This window comes from Haemaphysalis longicornis, unplaced genomic scaffold (assembly GCF_048455015.1).
Source record: "Haemaphysalis longicornis isolate Haplotype H1 unplaced genomic scaffold, Haemaphysalis longicornis Haplotype H1 scaffold_3, whole genome shotgun sequence".
NCBI lineage: Eukaryota > Metazoa > Arthropoda > Arachnida > Ixodida > Ixodidae > Haemaphysalis > Haemaphysalis longicornis.
In genome coordinates, this window is record NW_027526335.1 from 118996752 (window position 1) to 119019125 (window position 22374).

Below are 22374 nucleotides of genomic sequence, written 5' to 3' on the forward strand. Positions count from 1 at the left end.
GACCTGGAACGCCGTATTGCCATACGTGACATTCGCTTACAATACGGCTCAACAAGACACGACCAGGATGACGCCGTTCTTCCTCCTTACGGCCGTCCCGTGACCACTATGTTGACGCAATGCTGCCTCACGACACCAGCAACGACAACATGCAGCTAAATGAGTTTACGGAACGAGCGGAAGAGGCGCGTCAACTGGCGCGCTTACGAACAAGGCAGCAACAGCGCTACGACACGCACCGTTACAACCTCCGTCACAGGACTGTCGTTTTCAAACCCAGCGAACGAGTCTGGGTATGGGCTCCTGTTCGACGTCGAGGACTCTCTGAAAAGCTCCTCAAACGCTACTTCGGTCCCTATAGAGTTTTGCGCCAACTTAGCGATGTCACCTATGAGGTTGTGGACGACGGAATCGTTTCTCAACGCCGGCGTAACCGCCGCCCTGACGTCGTTCATGTCGTGCGTATGAAGCCCTACCTGACACGTTGAGGGACAATGCCTCGAGCGCATTTTTTTTCCAGAGCTTTGCACGCATCGGGACGATGCTCTCTCGACGAGGGGGAAAATGTCACGTGGATAGTTATCAAGCAGCGATCCCCTGCTTGCGGTATGCGTGATCGCCGTGCAGTGATAGCGTACAATCCCCAGCGAGTGTGACGTTCCCTCTCCTTGCCAGCCAGGTGTTCGAAGACGACGACGCAAGTGTGTGGGTTCACCGCTCGCGGGCAGAACGATTCAGCCTTCTTCGCTGAGACTCGCCGTGCTGCCTCTACTCTTCGGTGTAGCGCTACGCTTAATAAATAGGTACATCTCCATCCTGCTGTCTACACCTCCGGCTACTAAGACGCAACAATATATAACCATTAACAAAGAGAAGTTCTTACTATTAATAATAAACAGCTACTTAAAAATACTCAGAAATGTGTGACCAGGAACAATTTAATATAATTTTTAATCGTCCCACACTGAACAGAAGCTTGCATTCGTACAACGTTCCATTTTATTTCTTTCTGTTCGCCACTTGCCACGTGTTTTTGTGAATGTACTCTGACCCTCTCTGAGATAATGTTTAGCTTTTGCGGTATTATAAAATAAATCAGCATAAGAACCTCACGCCTGATGTTTCTTGCGCAAGGCATGCCGAGCCCAGCTAAGCCCAGTAAATGCGGCCCCGTGCAATCTTATATACCGAGAATTGGCCACCAGTTTTATTTTCGTGACCACACTCCAGGTTTACTGATGGCTGTTAAGGAAACTCGGTGTGCGTATCGATATCGGTAGGTTAACACACGCTTCAGCGGCGCATATTCAGTGAACTGAATATTCAGTGTGCTGAAAACATGCTTTTGGCCATCAACTTCTGTTAACCCGTACCTTTACCGGCACAACTCGTGCGAAATACGGATTTCTGTGTATCATGCACTCCGAAGAAAATTCCCATTTTCCTTCCAAACAGGAGAGCCATTGCTGGTCTGTCCCGGGGATAATGGTTTCTTGGTGAAGTTTCTCAGAGCTGGGAAGTACAATGTTGAAAGCGCATTCGATTCCATCAAGAAGTACTTCATGTTCCGCCGGGACATGCCAGAAATAAATGAAGGACTTACTCCGGACAGCATCCCCTTCGACAGTGCTTGTCGCAAACATGGGCTGTTTACCGTCTCACGCCAAAAAGACCCACAAGGCGGAGCAGTGTATATGATCAACATCGGTAAGAGTTTACCTTTGGTGAAGGTGGTGAGGGAGGTGGTGGTTAGCCTGGCTGCATCAGGCAGGGTTAGCCTGGCTTGATATGCCGGCAGTTGCTCCTCCCGGGCTCATAAGCAATAGAGTTTACCTTTCTTGCCAATGATCTGACTGACTTTAGATGTGAGATGCGCGAGGAAGCCGCTTGTGGGGTGGGGTTGTCCACACCACTGAACATTTTATCTGGCAATGCCCCCACAACCCATTTTTCCCATATAAAGACGCTGAGCATTGAACGAGGGCGTTCGACAGCTAGGATTCACTTGTGCAAAAAGCCACTGTGGCTGGGCAGTCAAAGTCACTGGGGAGCTTCCTCCTTCTGTCACCATCTCTGCCTTGAACTGGCCGTTGAGGCAATAGCGGTTCTCTCTCCCTCTCACCCTCTCTCTCTCTCTCTCTCTCTCTCTCTTCCCTATGCGATTCATGGGGGTGTTTGATGTCTACAAATGTCAATATCCCATGGGTTTGATACCAAGATACATGTTAGAGTATGCATTCTAATTCCTCTTACTAGGACATTTATAATTGCTAGCAACAGTTATGACTATCAAGATACAATCTCAAACTGCTGATCAGTGCTTGCATCACGGAGCCTTCTCAGTGTTCGTTATTAATGGAGGAAAGCTTCAACGTTAACCAGGAGGAAAGACGACAAGAATTTTCGCAAATTTCATTAAGCCTATACAGAATACTTCGGCATATGACAGTAAGGAGTACTAATGGAAACGCGTTGATGACACTACATTAAAAGCTTAGCCTAATTCTTAAAATCACTAAAATTTCGCGAAAAATGTATCTACATTCCACGTGTCTAGCCTTCCATTAGCTATCTGGCAAATAACTTTTGTCGTGTTTGCAGGTGTGTGGACAAAAGACGTATGTTCAATGAACGACTTTTTCAAAGTATGCACGCTCCACCTGGAACAACTAATTCTTGACGAAGAAGCGCAAATCAAGGGCGTTGTTGCGATTCTCAATCTTAAGGGCTTGGGTGTCGAACATTTGACTCAGTACACGCCGTCTGTGATTCGAAAGCTCTTTGACATAGTTCAGGTAAGTGGGAATTTCGGGCGATCTGGGCGTAAATCGAAAGCGTTTTGAAACTTAGCTAGAAACGGTTTCAGAAACGCGCCGAAATTGAATACCGACCGCGTTTAGCGCAGCAGTCGTTCTGCTGCTCCTCCTCACAATGTGGTTGGTTCTAGACCTCTGTACCTAACATATTCCTTATTCGTTAACGCTCTTTTCACGAAATCAAAAGTCGTTCCCCTTATGATCCGTTGAGCGTTTTGGCTCTGCAAACCTTTACATTAAATTAAATCTCTAGTTTTACGTTGATGACATTGCCAAAGCCATAGGCGTAAAGTCATTGCTGAGCCTACTTCTTGCAGTGGCGTTTCTGCAGGCATCCAGTGATCACCTGTCGCTCAAATTCGGTATAGCGCTGTTTGCAATGGCCAGTAATTCAATAGAAGTACTTGTGTTTGCTGCTCGCCGTGTACATCTTTTTAGACGTCAATAAACACATAAAACTCCTACTTGAGACCTACATAATACTCTTAGATGGCATATATAGGGGAGGCACGGGTAGGATAATCCTTCCCAACCGAAGCGGAAAGCTCCCTACCAGAGAGGTGGTACGACAGGGAGATACCATCTCGTCAAAACTGGTCACAGCATATCTATAATTTAGGAAGCCTGACTTGGACAATGCAGGACTAGCGGTAAACGAAGAACAGTTGAGCCATTTTGGGGCTGCAGATGATATAGATTTGTTCACTTAGTCGCCAGAGCACCTGCAAAAACTGTTTGAGGAACTGCAATCAGAATGCTTGGCCGTGGGGCTACAAACAAACATGAATACATCTAAAGTAATAATAAATAAACATGTGAAAAGCACCCTCTTCAGCATTTGCAACGAAATGCTAGAAAAGTGGAAGAATATAACTACCTCGTCCACGTGGTCAAGGTGGATCCACATCACAGGAAAGATATCTGGGCAGAAAACGTACGGGCTGGGGTGCAATCGACAGACTGTCCCAAATAATGAAAAGTAAGCTACCTTTATCACTCAAAACAGGAATATACAAAGAATGCATTCTACCGAGGTGAGTACGCATGGAGCGGAAACTTGGCGCCTTGCCGCACAAGGGGAATGCAAACTTAGGTCGTCCCAGCAGGACATAGAACGACGAATGATAGGAGTAACACATAGGGACAGGACGTGAGTTTTCAGGATCAGGTAAAAACTCAAGTAGATGACGTCATATTTGAAATAGTTGATTGATTCTAATTATTACTGTGTTTGAACACCGAGCTTGCATTCATTTATGTAACGATTGTATTATTTATTTTCTTTCTTGCGAAGCTTCCTTAATTGCAGTGTGTTCGCATGTCTTGTATGTTCCCACTTGTGTTCTCATTTATCGAGCTTGTTTTCTTATGTTGGAAATCTAGTACTTGGTTGTAAATGGCTATATGTATATTTATAATGTTCAATCACAAACTGTGATTCGCTGGGCTGCCCAGCCACGCACACAAGCGAACCCCACACGCTTATACGGGCTGGATCATGTATTTGCATATGTACAGTGAATGAATTATTATTATTATTATTATTATTATTATTATTATTATTATTGGGGGCTTAACACGCCGACGCAACGCAGGCGGCGAGGCCCGGCGTGGTGGAGTGCTCCTTATTAATTTTGGCCACCTGGAGATCTTTCACGTGCGCCAAAATCTCGTACACACAGGCATTTTTGCTTTTCGCCTCCATCAGCGAAGTGGATGCCTCTGCCGGGAATCGAACCCGCGAAGTCGTGCTCAGCAGCACAAGGCCTTATCGACTGAGCCATAGTTGAAATAAAGAAAAAGAATAGGTGTTTGACTGTTCATGCAGTGAAAAGAAATGAACAACCAGTGGACCAAGAGAGTAGATGCCGAGAGGCGGGTTAGAAGGCGGTTATGCCAATAACTAGATCGATGGCCGGATAACGAAATTTTGGGGCAAATAATGAACTCAAGCAGTGCAGGACAGGAGTGGTAGAGGGTCAGTGCAGCGGCCTTCGTCATGCTATCGACCTAAGTAGGCTGTTAATGATGACTATGATAATAAACCACCCGGGATGCTTAAATGGGCGCAACAGTCTTATAAATATTGCCTTCTTAATTTGAAATGTCCTTCGTCGAAACTGGTTAGCTTGAAAAACGGTTCTGGGACCCACAAAGTACCTCACTATTGCAATGGTGCCCTCAGTGTGAGGTAAGAAATTTACATTTCCCTCCATCCAAGGAAGGAGTACACAGATTAATAAATGTTGATTTCACCTACGCGTAGGAAACTGTACTCGCTATACATACATTGTTATCACAGGCAAACCCATTTGCAGTTAACATCACAATGTAATAGCAAGCATGCGTTTCTTCAGCGAAAATCGAGGTTCATGCTAGGGTTTCGAGCTGACCTGAACATAAACAGTATACAATAGCAACTTTGTTTCTGTCAATTCTAGGAGACAAGTATTGATAAGGAAACTGGCTTATCGTGTAGAAAGCTGTAATGAGAAATGGCAGTTTCGGTTGTTTTTGAAACACCGCTCCCATCCGCTCCCACGATGTAACTCCCTCCCTCCCTCTTTTCTATCTCTTTCCCTCATTCTCTCACCCACTCACTGGCTTAACAAAAACTTAAACATAAACTCTTCATGCACGAATACACAATCCTAGAGCAATGCCAAGTGTTCGGTCCTAAATATGGTCGATGTATAGTGAATACCTGGTGGACTTTCAACGGTGCTGACCTATTGAAGTTAAAATAATAATATTTATCTGCGTATGTCTGCCTACAGTAGCGTTCCGACGTTTATTTTATGGTTTGGGAAATATGTACTGGCCCCTCGGCATTCTCACAATAACTAACGCACTGGGCTTAAGTTGTTCACGGTCACCAGTTTAAGAGAGGACGGGAGCGACAGGACAATAAAGCGCGGAACAACCAGGCGGTTTTAAAATTCAGAACCGAGGTGTGTTTAGACTTTTCGTTTCGTTGCGTACATTAAGGCACCTGAAAGAAATGCGCGCATGTGATACCTAAATCATTTATTAATATTTTTTCCTTATTCGCCCGCTCCAACTCCCCAATGCCGAGTCGTTACGCTGACTCCTGCCTGTGTTGAATGATTTCAGGGATTCGTGGTCATGCGAATCAAGGCAATCTACATAATCAACAACCCAGCCGCCTTCGACGTCCTTTTTTCGATTGCGAAGCTTTTCCTAAAGTCTAAAGTGCTCCAGAGGGTAAGTCACTTCCGGCGGTTGGCGTCTGATTCTAGTCCTGGCTACATGAGTGACTAAGATGCCAAATAGAGGGGAAGACATCGGGCTAGAGTTCCTGTGTATAGCTCCCCTAGGGGAGCAGAGTTGTGCGTCCATCCGCCATCTTGAATCCAGGTCGTGCGGGAAAGCCACCCATCTCGCATGTAGGAGCGGCCGCCGGGCTGCAGCGGCAGCGCCGGGGAGGAGTGACGAGGAGCGGCGCGGACAAAAACTGGCGCACGATAGTCGGCTGCTTACCAGCTGAGCGGCCGCCGCTGCCGCCGCTTCTGCAACCGCCGATGCTCAGTTGAGCAGAACCGACTGAATGCGAGGTTTTGTGCGGAGCACTGGAAGTGGGCTTTCCTGTTGAACTGGAACCCGCGGCATGTTGCCATCAGACGCGCAACTCGTGCACTACGAGATATTCGGGAACTCTACATCCGGCAGAATGGAAAGAACTTACGGAGTATGTTACTGTGACACGTTGCTTTGGAAGAAACTTTGGGTTTTGCGCCGACCACACCAGCCGCCGAAAAGAATCGCGTTAAATAGCACGGGCACCTGTTCACTGTAAGCGAGCGCATAGAGAGTTAAAAGGGAGCACTACGATGGAATGGCCTGGAAAGGCGGGATGAAATGACAAAACAAATGCCGAAAGAGCACTTTAACCACAAAACACGGTGGTTTTGTTCGTACAGAAAACATTCTTAAGACACATACCTTGTAGGAATTAGCCGAGTAGCTGATCACAAGTTATATGAAGCATTTTAGCGTTCAAGTGCATGCGAGTAGCCAAACATATGATCGGTGGCTGGGTGGATCAGAGTGTGTCGTATTTCACCTCCGGTGGTAGTTGGAACTCACGTAACATTTGGAACTCACGTTGGAACTCACAGTTGGAACTCACGTAACAGTTGCAACTCACGTAGTTGGAACTCGCGTAACACAAAGGTGGCTCCAGGGTATGTCCTTTCTTTTCGTCTTTTTTTCTTAAGGCCTCTGGGGTCGAGAGATTTTGAGAATTTGTTGTTGGGGCCTGCGCCTAAATGTTCTACGCAGGTAAACACTCCTTTTGTGCTGTACAAAGAGCCATACCTGACGTACGTCCATAATTCGAAAGGAGGAAATCGTTACCAAGGTGGCTCAAGCAATCTTTGTTCACTACTTGTTGTTGTATTTGCGCTACAAAGTTTTGTACGTGCCTATGTTTTCTGGCGTTCCCCATTAAGTAACTTTTACTAATGTCTGAGCAGTATATTTCGCATCTTTATTCTCAGGCCCCTCTGCAAATGGGTGATATGAAACGGGGTCACCAAGACGGATTGCCAGTGAAGAACAATAAATAACATAGACTATTTCCAGCAAATTTTTATAGGCTTGCATTCGGCCATTTTTTTTGGGAGTTTATTCAGTTATTTTGATGTTCTCATTAGGCTTATTGTTGCGACATTTTGTAGTGCCTCGATCTCAGTTGACGGTTGCGCTCCCGCTTCCTCTATGCTGGCGCATACTGCCCTGTGGAGCGCAGACTGCGTGTTATGCCCATCTGGGCTACATCCGAGATGAGGAACTTTGTTACACAGCCTGATACTAAAGAAAGCCGTCCCTATGCCACCAAGGTGTAAAGGGTTAAAAACATTGAATCTAAGCTTTCATTTGTAAATCTGAAATGCTTTCAGCACGCAGAAAAAAAGCGTATTTAGCAATTAGATTAGAGGTCACAAACTGCACCAGCCAAAATTGCACCAGCCACAAACTGCACCAAGTTCAACGCCCAACAGATGACTTAGAAAAGCGCTCCAATTGTTTTTCTCTTTTTACTGGTTTTCAAGTTATTCGCGTGCTCGAACCACAACAACAAACGCGTTCGACCCGCTGCAAAATCAAAGCTGAAACTGAAGGCGCATCTGCTGTGACAGGAAAGTCACGCAGAGCTACTCATCGGTGGTAAGCCTTGGCTCCGCGTATCTGAAAACAAACAAAAAATTTGAGATGCGTCACTGTCATGGTTAGTACCTTTCGTGCTACCCTGTTTGCTCTAAAACTGTTTTACTATCTATTTCCTAAGCGATTCAACAGTTGAGAGTGTGCCTCCGGCTCCGTGTCGTAGAAAAGAATGCAACTCGCACACGAGAGGCTCGCTTATCACGCTTACTTTACGCGGTAGCAAGAAGGCGTTCACTGACAGCGTGTCTTTTCTCAACCATTTAAATTCTTTTAAATACATGGGTGGTTTGAAGTAGCCCTGTATACACAGAAAGCTCTTCTTTCGCAATTCCATAAGAATGTTCAGCAAAATACCAAGTTGAATATTAAGTACATATGGGGAGAGAGGATGGGCTGGGTTTATCAAAGTTTAGCGGGTACGCGGCGTGACTGCGTGAAGTCCAGATCGAACCGGGAAGGTGCGACCGACGGTTGGGCGAAGCAGCGTCAACGTTACGCAGTAGTAAATTGCTGCTGATTCTGCTGCTGCTGGGAAAAATGCCTAAATTTCTGATCGTACAGGATTTGAACCCCGGCCTGCACAGTTGCAGTTCAGTTGTCTGCCAACTATGCTATGCTTTATTTTTTTATTGTCTATGCTATGTTTTCTTCTTTGTTTTTCTTTATTGCAAAAGATATTACGCTCGAAAATTACAGTACGCAGACACTAATTGCGTTATCCACCAGGTAATGTTTATTAGAACTTACCTTACAATGCTTCAAACTGACCTGACCAATACTTCTACTTGGTGTACTACCTAGAACAAGCGCCTAAATACCGACAAATGCAAAGCAACTAGAATTTCACGTAGTTCTGATTGTACCAACGTTTGGCACATTCTCCTAATTACTGACAAGTGCAAAGTAATGAGAAGTTCACGTAATGGAGATTGTACAAATGCTTATCACTATCACCTCGAGAATTCAATTATAGGAAAATTAATGTCATATGAATATCCAGGCGTTCACAGTACCGCTAATCTATCTTGGGGGAAGCACATCGGGTGTATTTCAAACAACACCAACCACAAGGCTAGCTATTTACGCAGAAACGTTCACATGGCACCTTCATCGCAAAACCTTTTGCTATATGACACCCTTGTCCTCTCAACACTTGAGTATGTCTCTTCGGTATGGGACACCGGCCTTGATCATCTTTCAAACACCTTAGAATTAGTTCAGAATCGCAGCGCGTGCACGCTTCATACAATCAGCCCATCGTCGCACTGCCAGCGTGGTATCCATGAAGCCATCACTAAACTTGCCTCTTTTATTTTTACGTAGGAAATTGTCTGGCCTCACATTGTTTCACCAAATGTATCATCACCACAAGAATCTTAAACGCGAACGTTTTTTCCGCACCCGCACACTTACCGGCATATAGCGATCACGCAAACAAAGAAAATATCCCTTTTTCCCGTAAGAATTTCTTACATCTCTCTTTCCTTCTCAAGACGTCTAAATAATGGAATAACCTTCCATCCTCCTCAATTGGAACTTTTGCTGATACCCTCGCTTTTAAAATCACTTTCAAGAATTTCGGTGTACCTCATCGATCGTATTTTTTAATATTGTGCTCTATTGTGATATTTTGTGTGGTGTGTATTACTTGCATATTTTTATTTTTATGCATAGCTGTCATCGTATGTCCTCATATTTCATGTATTTAAAGATTGTTATTTTGGGATATATTGACTAAGAACCACTTCCTTCTGTAATGGCCTACCAGCTTTCAAGATACTAAAACAAGACACTTAATAACTAACTAATTAACAACTAACAAACTAACTAACTAACTAATACCTGAATAAATAAATAAATAAATAAAATTTACCCAACCACGCGCGAAACTTCAAAGCAGGAAACTAGTGAACGCGTTGGTCGAAATAATTATACACAGTATGCACAAACGCCACAGTTGCTCTGAAATACGACTTTGTTGATCTAGGTGGCTCCGTGTTCCTATCACTTAATCGACGCAGCCGGTGTACAACAAACGTGGTTGTTGTGGTTGTCACTTTCTTCCTTGGACGTATTACGTGGGTGTTGGCTAGGAAGCGGGAGCATTGAGGGGCAACGTGTCCGCTTCCCGAAATTTACTAAACTATGTAATGGAAACGTAAATATGTAGGAGTGTGCGTCATGGGACCCCTAAATGCGATGCCACGTGAGTAGGACAGGTGCGCAGCAGCTACGCCAAACTCTGGTTATAGGAAAGCTGTGGCATTGCCCGTCTGCTTCCTTGCGTAATTTGCGAGGCTAGAGCAATAAACGAAAAGGAAGAAACACATACACGGTGTTGCAGAAAGACAGCCGGTTAAAGTATTTTGCGGTAAAAGACAAAGCAAACAAGGCGGAGAAAGAAACGCGAATTCGATGTAACAGTCGTAACTAGTGTCGCTAGGCTTTCGCTTTGAAATCACGTAAGCAGACTGAATTTCCCCGAGTAATTATTATTACTGCCGGTAGGATTTGCTTCCTCCGTATATACGTTCACTATTTGCTCTGCTTGGAAACCACAGGTCACGTCAGAATAGCCGAATTATAATGCACATGGTACCTTCGATAGTCTAGGAGTGTAGGAAAAGCTGCTACTGAACAACAATTTCAGTGTACTGTTTACCCCCCCCCCCCTAATTACTCGCTGCTTATCTTGGTGATGAACGGATACCAACTATTCCAATTGCCCGTTCTATAGTCGCTGTGCCTTCGCTTTGGCTTCTTGTGGAGTTTCCTTTGTAGCCATTTCTTGACCCCTTCATTTTCTTCAAGGATGAACCATCCAATGTGTTAGGGATTTATTGGTGGTGCTTCAACTGCTTCGTGACTTGGTGTTGCTTTAACTGCTTCAGCTGCTTCTGGACCCAACATATTCTGGGTCCTGAAGGGCCGCGCGAAGTGCTTGTGCCGGCGATTACGAAAAGTGCAAATTGTGGCGCATGCGACCACAAATGCCGGTGGCTCTGATCTTTAGTATTGTTAATCACGGGGCGTGCACGATGATGGCGTAAGAGGCTGGCTTGGCAGACATATTACGCTCCGCTCTCTCCACTTTTCGCGCAAAGGCTGCTCTTTGGGTGCGCTGTTGACGAAGTTTAACGCGTTTATTGCATTTCACTATTCGGGTGATTCGGGATGCGAAGACTCAGTGTTTCGGCAACGGCCACCGAATGGTAACCGCTTATTCCCAACGGGCCTACCGCATCCCTCAGAATCTGCGACTCGCACAAGAGCCAGCCGCAAATACAAATGACGGTGTGAGCATGCGTCGGCGTGGCCCGCGGACGCCGGCTTGCGTCGGCGCGGCCAACGTAAGCCGGCGGGCGGCCGCTGGCACGCGTCCCGGCAGCTGCAGGCGGCTGCCGGGCGAACGGCCTCGTATGGCCTCGAAACGTATCGCGCGACTTGCAAATGACCTCGCTGCACGCTTTTACGGCGACGCTGTACATAGCTACCTGCGGCGGCGGTTTTATTTGTCTATTCGTCGGCGCCTCGCATCGATACGAAAGAGAATTCCGCCTCCATTTTGCTGCCTGTGCTCTGTAGCTCGCAATCTAATGTAGGTATATTGAAAAGAGCTATACTGAAACTGGCCGCTAAGACACCCCTACCAATGCGCCGACTACACGGAGAAGTCGTAAGCGTTATATGGCGAGAAAACATTTCTGGGACTCTTCCTTTGTCGAAAATATCCACAAAGCAACTAAATGGCATTTGGCGGCTCAGACGACTCTTTCATTACGCCGAGGTTTATCTACTTTTCATGATTGGGTAGTTCAGAGTGAAGGTGTAAATATGAGGGAATTTCTGCCTTCTGTTCATACATGGGCTACTGCGGGAGGGAAGTGGACAGTCCCGTGTTTGTCAACAAGATTAAAACTCTGTTCCTTTCACATTTCATTCAGTTAATTTTCTAGGGAATATATGCTCTATCGCAAATTACAAAAGGGCCTGTTTTGTTTCCTCTAAATGTTGGACAGAGCCAAGCTCCGTAGGTAATCCATGTTCACAGAGTAGAAGAGAACTGAATTTTTTAAAACCGAGCTACATGAAGGCGAGTGCGGAACACTATGAATTCTAATGGAGTTTCAAACTTCGTGTGTCGATATTTTTGTGCGCATTAAAGGGGTCCTGAAATACCTTCCGCCGATGCATGGATGTACATGTACCCAAATAAAGCAATGTATTTCCAATCTCCTCCCGCAAGAATTTTGTTAAAGCGATGAGTATTAGCTGAGAAATCGTAAATCAAAAACCGCGCATTATCGTCGCTCCGCGTTTCCTCCTCCTTTCTACTTACTCTCCGCTGTTGACGGCGCGCGAGCCTTGCCTCCCATGATGCTGCGCTCCGCAGCGGTGACGTACTTCCGCTATTGCGCTGCTCAGACTGTCGTCTGCTACGGGCAAGCTTTGTTGACACCATGAATCCCGCACTCCGCTCAAGGCTGGAAAAGCGAACGAAAAATCTGGCCGCATGTATGCGGCGGCCTGGCCTTGCCCTTTCGCGGTGTACGTTGCTGGCGGCACATGACTTTTTATCGGCGGCGAACTCGCAGCCGCACGGGGATGGGTCGTGCGTTCGTTCCCTTGATGCACCGCGCACTGTTTATCCAAACAGCGCCGTATCAGATGTGGCCCCGCTGGTGCCGGGTCTTATTTTGCGGCGGTGGTAATTCCTGCCGGCGGCATGTGAAAAAGTCATATTAAACCGATACAGAACCCGTGCACAAAACGCTTCAATCATGTGACCAGTTCAGCTTGGGGCGGCGCGTGGCGGAGAGCGGCAACGTTGGCAAAACATGCTCCGGCGCGGCTCTGAGCTTTCTAGCGCTGGAGTGAGCGCCATTTCTTTGACAATCTCAAACATCGGTTGCCTTGGCAACAAGGCACGAACCGCTCCAGAAGTCAGTTACGGTTGCGTGATCCCGGTTCAGCTTGGGGCCCCACTTCGCGACATGTGGCACTGCAGGCGTACCACTCACTTCCATTGGGAAGTGCGAGATGCGTTTGGCATTACAGGAGGCGATGGTGTGTGTGTTGTGGACGCCTTTGTTTCGCGATGAAATGCGACGTCGTGCTTCTGCGGGTGGATAGTGCTTCCCATGGTCTGGATTATCTTTCTCGAGCGACGTACGACTCAACCTCGCATGGGGTATGTGCAGTGTGCGTGGCTAAAAGCCATCGGCTTGTGCGCCAGAGTTAAGTGACTTGCTGTTCGTCCCCGCAAAGCGCGCGCGAGGCGAGTACCGAATTTACGACGGGCAGGAGGCAACCCATCCTCTGTCAGTCGTGGTTCAGACTTTCAACGCATGTTGTGACGTTGTGTTCGTTAGAAACGCATCTCTGGATTGTTTTGAAGTTGAATAAAATGTATGCGTCAAACCCGGGCATTCGGCTCAGGCCCGTTCTCTGCGATTGCACGAAAGAAGTGCCACGGGGCTTCAACGCTTTCTTTATGGAACGTACTCAGGTAACAGAATATCCATGTTGTGTTATGGTCGTGTTGCATTCAATACAAACGGTTAAGCGTTTGTTTTACACTTGTTTCGTTTGTCGTAAAATGCCCAAGCACTCCGGCACTCCACTGGCAGATCAGCCGGCGAGCCGACGCCTAGCACACGACTCATCTCTTTGCCGGAAGTGCGTTAAAAAGCCGCCCAATAGCAGGATGTCTAGCTCATGACGAACATCTGGGAATCGATGATGTAGACATGTGAAGATGGCGGCGTCCAAAAACACGAAGGGAAGGGTCAGAAAAAAACGACAAACTTTGCAACAACAGTGTGAGCTTTCCGCTGCGCGTAAAAGAGTAATACTTGGCACAGAGGACGTTGACGACCCAATCTAACGGTTGCGCTAGCTCATTTAGTGTGCTCAAAACGCCTTTCAGGGCCCCTTTAAGGACCTCAAGTGGTTCAATTTTACTAGCAGTGCTCTACTATGATTGCCTCACATACCACGACGGCAGCCACGTGTATACCAAAGCCCATAGTTCAATGTCACATGAACAATATTGAAAAGCTTGAATACAGACTGAGGGATTTCTGCGGGAACTTCTCATTTCCGGAAATTAAACGCTAGCTACTGAGCCGCCGTTGGGTCTTTCTGCCCGTGCAAAGAATTTCCACCGATCGAAGACACACAGACCGGCGAAAATGCCTAAGAAAGAGCGGAAATCGATAGGTATGAATATCTACAAATACGTTGCACCTTTTTTGATAGTGGCTGAGCCAAAGCTAGGGTAGTTTTGCACCGGTCTGGCCCCCCAACAACTGCATCACGCCACTTTGGCCCCACTTCCCCCTCTTCTTTTCCGAACGTTTTTCCTACTCTCATGTCACCTTTCCTTTTCGTCATTTTCCCACTTTTTCCTGCTGGCGAGGGTTAACCTTATGTAGTGGAATCACCCTTGACCGCTTAAGCAAGGTATAGAAGCCGTGTATGGCTGACTTGCGTCTGTTGCGTTCTCATGATGGGCCTGATCTGCGAGGCCAGCACGACCGCTGAACAAAAGCCACCTTTTGGCAAAAATCCTTTTTTTCACGTGACCGCCCTTCAAAACGGTGGCACAACCAAGTACTCCAAGCCCATCAATATTTCAACTCCGAGAAACCATAAACACTACCGAAATTCCACGTCATGGACTACGAAAAGAAAGGCACGGCAATGAGACGGCTGTCACCATTTCTTGTAGCCAAAGTTATAAAGAATGTCAGTGGAATTGGCCATAAAGTTAGCATGCTGGAAAATGGCGATCTCTTTTATGGAAGTCAAAGATGTGGACCCGTATACTAGAGTGACCAAAATAACTACTGTAGGTGACAATCCTGTGAGCTTAACACCGCACCGATCTGCGACCACTTCCAGAGGTTTGATTGCAGGATCCTATCTGAGCAAGAACTTCTTGAGGGGTTGTGCGGTCAGTGTCATCAATGCTCATTTATTTATTTACTTATTTATTTATTTATTTATTTATTTATTTATTTATTTATTTATTTATTTATTTATTTATTTATTTATTTATTTATTACATCACTCTTCATGCCTCAAAGGGCGTTACAGAGAGAAGTGGGTAAGTTCAAGCATAGTCAATATGGCCATCTTGAACGCTGGTGGGTCAGGGTTGCTGGCGATGGAAGCCGGAAGTTGGTTCCAGTCGGTGGCTGTCTGGTAAAAACGAAGTGTAGTGCCCCTCTGTGCGAGATATCGGCGCGCTAATATTAAATATGTGGTCAATACACTCGCCAATATAAGCAGGGGGTAAGAGAAGGTGGTGTGTAATATCAGCATTGGTGAAGTAGACCTTGTGGGAAAGGCAGATGAGAGATACGTTTATTCTGATCATGTAGTTAGGACGCCAAAGGTTGGACTTAAAGGAGTACTGACACGAAATTTTTATGTTACGTTTTTTTCGCTGCTATGCGTGCCTACCAGCCCACTAATCATAGAATGACAGATTAGACGGTCGAGCGCAGCGTAAACATTCATTTACGGCGTCGTTTATTCGTGCCAGTTTCGGTTTCGACAAAAAAACGCCGAGCGGCCGCCATGACAGCATGTATGACATGGCGTCACCATTCTTGCCGTATCGCTGCCTCTCTGGAAGCGCGCGCGAGCGAGCGCACGCGCGCGCCCAGACCGGCCGAGGTCTTCGCCGTCCCCACAGGCCCGGGCAGCATGACGTCAGTCCCAAAACCATGACGTGCACACACGCCCGAGCAGCGCGCGCCAACCACAGCCAGCGCGTCGGCTTCGTCACGGGAGCCCCGACGTCGGCAGTTTGGGGCACGTAGCAGATGATGTCACGTCGGCCCGCTCTGGGCTTTCTCGTGCGGGCGAAGATTAAAATGGATTTTAAATATGTTTCGCTGAACGGTTGCTGTTGAAACTTGCTGGGAGATATCTCCTGATAAAAAGGAAGCGTTTTACATAGTTATCTCAGCTTTGAAATTTCGTGTCAGTACTCCTTTAACAGTTGATACGCTCGCAGTGCGGGAGCACTAAGAAACCATAAAACAAGCTGAGCGGTTCCTGTTCGACTTAATCAAGGAAGAATGAGAAAACTCGTGGGGGTCCCGAATCGCTGCAGCATACTCAAGCGTACTTCTATCGAGAGTTTTACATAGAAGCTGTTTTAAGTAGACTAGAGCTAGCGAGAAATTTCGACGGAGGTAGCCAAGAATGATGATAGCGTTGCAAGTCACATAATCAGTATGGTTATGCAATTGTAGATCGTTACGAATGTGAACACCGAGGCATTTGTTGAAAAGAACGGAGTGTTGAGTTAAGGAAGTATCAGGCAGGTTATGGCGATTAGTGATGTTAGAAACCCTCATATATTGGCACTTACCTGGGTGAACGTTCATAAGCAAGTTGTCACACCAAGGAGCCGTGAAGAAAAAATACACGTTTGTTTTATTCGAAAGATTTCGTTTTTTATAGCGTCCCCGGTGCTTGTGCGGCGGCAAATGATGCCATATTCACTAAGACATTAATCAATTTAGGTTAAAATTTGGATTCTCCCGCGAAATTGTGTGTTTTGGTGATGTCTACAATGAAATCATAACGGCGCGCATACAAAAGAACTTGCACTGCGCCATTGGGCTCCGCAGCCTTGCTTGTCGTAAAATTTTCCACATGGCGCTAGCACACTCAGCCCTTCGCCGTTGCTTTGTTTTTTACCGTATTTCCACCTGGCTTGTTTTTGTTACGGTAGAAAGGAATCGCTTCGTGAAACATGGGGTATGCTTGAAAAACAGGGTCACTTAAGGCAACGTCGCTTACGCCAATCGGCCAGTGTCGTATAGCACAACTCTAAACCATCGGACTGCTGTGCAGCTAATACAAGCAGAGTGCGCCCAGTACCAACATCAGTGTGCATCGGTACTTTTATGTTTACGTGTATTTTCGTACCTTTTGCTGTTTATCGCACCATTATTACTGCTGTAAAATGGATAAGCATTACATTTAGGTACCAAATAGCTCGTTCGGCAAGCTTATAAGCTCTGCCTAATTCGCGTTTGCCTTAGCCGGCCTCCGCCTATCGCAGAGCAGGCTGGTGTGACCTCATAGGTTCTGTTGCGGGAAATGAGCTAGTGGGTCGCATGGCCATTTTCTTTTTTCATAATTGTATAGCTTATTTGAGCGAAGTTTACGTTAAAAGTGGTGTCAGTATGATTCTAAAGAGGCGATCTTTTGAATGAACCGAACTTGTGTTTTGTCTCCATGTCTCATTTAAGGACAGCCTGTAGTAAAGTGGAGTGTACAGGGTTGGTTATTTTACGATAGATTTCACAGTCATCTGCGAAGCGTCGAATTCAAGATGACCGGTGGTCAGCAAGGTCCCTAATAGTAAAATAAGAAAAGCAGAGCTCTCAAGACAGAACTTCGGGACCCACAATGTTACATTGCGCGGACGTGAATTGCAGTTATTGTCGGCGATATTACTGCGTTGGACCTGTTAGAAAATCTTCTATCCATTTAAGTAGGCTGTATTCTAAGTTAAGCTTGCTCCGTTTATGAAGAAGAATGTGGTGTGACACAGAATCAAAGGCTTTGCGGAAGTCGAGAAAGATATAGTCAGTGACTGAAGCCTGCTCAAAGGAAGAGTGCAAACCGTTAGTAAAAAGTAGTAGCTGCGTTTTGCAAGAGCAGTGCTTTCGGAACCCATGTTGAAGTTTAGTAAAAAAGTTGTTTAGTTGATGGAACGTGATGAGATGAAAATAATTTATGTGTTCTCGTATTTTGCCGGAGGAGCTAATTAATATAATGGGCCTGTAGTTCCAAGGATCAGAAGTGCTACCTTGCTTGCGCACTGGCGCCACCTTCCACGCCTTTCTATCATTAGGGAGGGTAGAGCATTGTAAGGGCTGTGTGAAGATATAAGACCAACGTATAGGTGAATATGTTACAATGAACTTTAAAAATTTAACGTGAATCCCATCAGTTCCCAGTGATGGGTTCTCCATACTGTTAGTCAAAGATGCAATCCCTACCTGACGAATAACAATGAAATCCATTGACGGCAAATACATTGTATGCACAAGGCCGGATGGTACAAGGGGTATTACCAAATGAGCGAGTAAAATATTCCTGTAACACATCGCAACACTGCTTAGAAGGAATAGTACTGCCTTGTCTATCGCAAAGGTTGATTAGTTTTTGCTTAGTGCCATTAAATAAATTGCATAAATTAGGCGGGTTAGTTTGAAGCAAATAGGCTAAAATGGTTACAAAAACCTTCGACTCTTTCTTTAGGTGCACGCTGATACTAAAAGGAGCTACATTATAAGCGGACCATTTTTCTGTCTTATCTGTCAGCCAAGCGCGTCGGTACGGGCGCTTTGTCTTGTTGCGGAGCCTGTTTGGGTTAGACATGAACCACGGATACTTGAAACTACAGCGTATGGTACGGGCGGGTATAAATTGGTCGATCACTGATAATCCTTTGGCTTTGAATACGTTCCGCTTATTATCAACTGCGTAATTTTCTAAACTGCAAGTGAAAGAATCCGCAAAAGTTTCAAGTTCAACACTGATGGCAGAAATCATCATCTGCATAATCTCTTATTATCATTCTGGTTTGCTTTGTTCGAGGAAATTTTATACTACACGTAAATTGTAGCATACAATGGTCGGTTAGCCTCTTAGATTGATCACAGGTTAAATGTTGTCGGGGGTAGTGGTGACGATAAGGTCAAGCACGCTGGAAGAAGTAGACATATCGCGTGCAGTTTTTTACCAGTTGGGTTAGGCTGAGATCCTCCCGAATGGTAATGTACCTTACAACTTCAGATGAACGAACCACAGTGTGGTACTAGTCCCGTTCCAGGAAATATCCCCAAAGTTAAAATCACCCAGGACGACGATTGGATATCGGACCATTAAACTGTGTAACCCGTCGTACAGTGTGTCGTGAAACATGAATGAGGAATTTGGTAAGCGATATCCGGCACATAAAACCACTTCATTGAGGCCGAAAGCAACGTGTGCGCAAATAAGATCGCGTGTTCACCTTATGGGAATGATACTAGGAAGGAATTTTGCAGATACAGCGATTAAGACGCTATCGCCGACTCCTGTCTCGTGTCCGGATCTGTAAGATTTATACTCTTGTGCGGTTTGAAAAATTTCTAGGTCTTTTTTTTCGGTTGACAACCATGTCTCCTCGATAACTACAATGTCTGCTGCGCAATCATCGATTACAGAAGAAGGATCTTCACGCTTTTTCAAAACGCTACGGATATTGGTAAATAGAAGCGATACTGTGTTTGCAGTACTACCAGCATTGTTACGGTCTCGTTGATATACTGTCGAAGAGCTAGTAGACGCCCCGCGAGCACTTGACCAGGGAGAAACCGAACGTTCACTGACCTGTCTAATGTCATATTCTTTGTCAGCTTTTGAACAGTAGGCCAGACATTTTTTGTTAATGTAGAGATTGTTATACGGAAGCGTGTATTGCTGACCACTCCGTTTACCGTAGTCCAGAAACTTTTTCCGGGAATTTCGCGTACATTTGCCGACACCATTCCCAACCGATATACTTCTACCTAGGATTGCTTTTGCTAGAATAAACTTGCTTTCTAACCTCTGACGACAAAAATTTGACAATTATGGCCCGGTATTTGGTTTCAATGTGCTTGGCCAGTTCATGCACCCTCAATGCTGTCCGAAGGTATCTGAACCTAGAGGACTGGAAATTTTTAATTGCTTCTCAGATTCGGCCATTGACTCTATCGAAGCGTTAGCCAGTCCATAAAATATCAGATTCTCTCTGCGAGACCGATCCTCTAGGTCGTCTAATCGGGAATACTCCTCTAAGCTTTCGCTCTGCGCCGCCTGTGTGACAGCTTGTTGAAGCTAGGTACTGTTGGGCTGTTCAAGCAGGTAAACACGAAACTCAACGTCAACCAGTGTCGTGACGATGTCTTATACACCTTTTTCCAGCTTTATTTGGCTGGACTTTAAATAGTCTAGCATGCGTTTTAACTCGTCACGACGCGAGTCGACATACTCGTTGATGACCTTATCTACCGTCGACACCTCGTCTGACAGTAAATTGCTGCTGATTTGTTTGTTAGGACAAGGATTGAGCGCTACACTCCTACATGTGACTAATAGCTCCAGAGCACTAACACAACCAAGATCCGTATTACCTAATCAAGATCCGTAGACATGGAAAGGGAACCCCTACAAGGCATGTTCTTCTTATTTTCTTTACAAGTGTACGGCCAGAGTCTCTTAAAGCAGGCTACATCAAGATCCCGGTGCACCCGTATGTTTGAAACCCTTGCCGATGTTACAACTGCCACAGACTTGGCCATGGCTCGTCAAGGTGTTGAGGAAAAGCAACATGTGCAAGGTGCAGTCCTACCGACCATACGTCTGACAGCTGTGTGCGAACTGAAAAGTAGAGCACGCCGCGTACTCGCTCACGTGCTCCAAACAAAAAAAAAAGAGAAAAGAGGTCATTGCTTTAAAATTGAAAAAGATCATTACTTTTTGGAAAGCACGCGAGATACTTTTAACAGTTGGTCCAGTGACGTAAGCGACAAAAATACCAAGAAAAAAAGACACAAGCGGTGCCTCCTGGTGAGGAGGGCGATCGCGAAAGCAGAGCGCGTCATCGAACATCGGGGGACATGCCCTAGCCTCCCGGCCTAGCTTCCCAGCCTAGCCTCCCAGCAGGGCTCAACTCTAGTCGGGCCCAGCTTACAGCAGAGTCGAGAGCTACTCTCGGAGCCTGGCTCAACTTTACTCGGGGAACGCACGGAATAAAACGAGGTCTACTGGCGCAACAAGAGAGGTAGCAGGGCTCAGCCGATGGGCGGCCGCATGCTAAAAAAATCACGTAAGCTTGCATTCGCACGCAAGTCTTGAATGGCGACGCTTTTGTGGGCGAGCATTGCCGGCCCTTCAGTTCAGCTTCAGTAGCATTGTTTATCTGCATAGATGTGGTACTAGAAATTGTCGTCATATGCATCGAAGAGATAATCGTCTTCTTCGGGGCCAGTGATGGATGCAGTTTTGAGCATTGTAGACTTCCACCAGCTCTTCGTCATCAACTCGAGGCAGCTTTGGCGGGATCTGCAAGTCATTTCGAGAAGGAGTGGCACACTCGTGGCCATGCCCCCAATTATCCATAATGGCTTCTAGAGAATGCCGTGCCCGCAGTTACCTCTCCCAGGCGGGGTGTCGTTTCATCTTTAGCATTAGTGCTCGAGTTTTTTTTTTTTTGCATGCAGCTTAGCGCTTGACGACACCGCTGGAGGGTTTTTTTATGGTAGAGCTACAAAGCGTGTGGAGGACGCTCGGCGGTAGGCGCGAGGTACAAGGTCGCCAGCGCTCCGCATTTTATTCGTTTTTTTTTCCACAATGGTGAGCCTACTGCTAGTACAACAGCACCGATATTAGAAAATTGGCGCAGCTTGCACTAATGGCGAAATGCTAGAGAACCAGCGCAGCTGCGGGTCGACGAAGCTTTTCTTCCTCTGGGATCGGTTGTCATTGTGGGGGACCGACCGGAGCGGCCTAGTAAAATCTGGCTAAAATTGGCCTCACCCCTGAAAACTTAGCCTAGAAAAGCATCCCTAAACCCAACAAAAGTTAGCAAAGCCTACCAAAACCTAGAAGAACGTTTTGTATAAAGTTCGGAAAAAGATCAAGAAGATTGACATTGGGCGCTAGTATATCATTGCACAGTCGAGTTCTGCGACCATCGTGGAAAATTCCAACAAAATTGATGCCGTTTAAGAGAGTGATGTTGCAAGCGGGGAGCGGAAATGAATTCACGCTGTGTCTTATGCCGACCTGAAAGAGGGCATCTGCGAATGGTTTGTAGACGCCCCCGCGAAGAATGCGGCGCTGAGTGGGCCTCAGCGATACCTCAACAAACGCCACGCCCGTCCTCGGTGCAGGTGGCTACGGCCACCACCCAAGCTGCCAAATAAGCACCAAATGTTGCCCCGGCAACCCCTGATGCCACCCTACGCTCGTAGCTAGCACTGCTGTGTCGGCGTCCGCCCAGAGGCTTGGTGCCTGAAACAGCTGGCCTAGCCCTACTTCGAAGCTTCGCAAGAAGCCATGGACACAACACTGAGCGCGGTACGTCGAAAGAGTGCGGCACGTCTATTGATCAGACGAAACAAAAGCTACCAAGGGTCACGGCTCCTGGACGGGTGTCATCAGCGCGCGAGGATGGTAGCACAGCACTAATGGCTATGCTTGTTACTTCGTAAGCTGATGGTTGCTGAAACGCAATTCTCAGGAACTGTAGAGGCCTTTTCAAAAATTTAGATATCTATGGATTGCTATCACAACACCAAAT

At 46.3% G+C, this 22374-nt stretch overlaps 1 protein-coding gene across 2 annotated transcripts in view; it reads left to right on the forward strand.

Annotated features, from left to right (window-relative positions):
- Positions 1–22374, forward strand: part of LOC144173398 (retinaldehyde-binding protein 1-like) — a 45038-nt gene that overhangs the window by 14898 nt on the left and 7766 nt on the right. For both annotated transcript variants that reach the window (XM_077701844.1, XM_077701845.1), the window contains 3 exons: positions 1456–1707; positions 2602–2795; positions 5931–6041. In XM_077701844.1, coding sequence (XP_077557970.1) covers positions 1563–1707; positions 2602–2795; positions 5931–6041 — 450 coding nt within the window. In that variant the 5' untranslated portion in view covers positions 1456–1562. The remainder of the gene's footprint in view (positions 1–1455; positions 1708–2601; positions 2796–5930; positions 6042–22374) is intronic.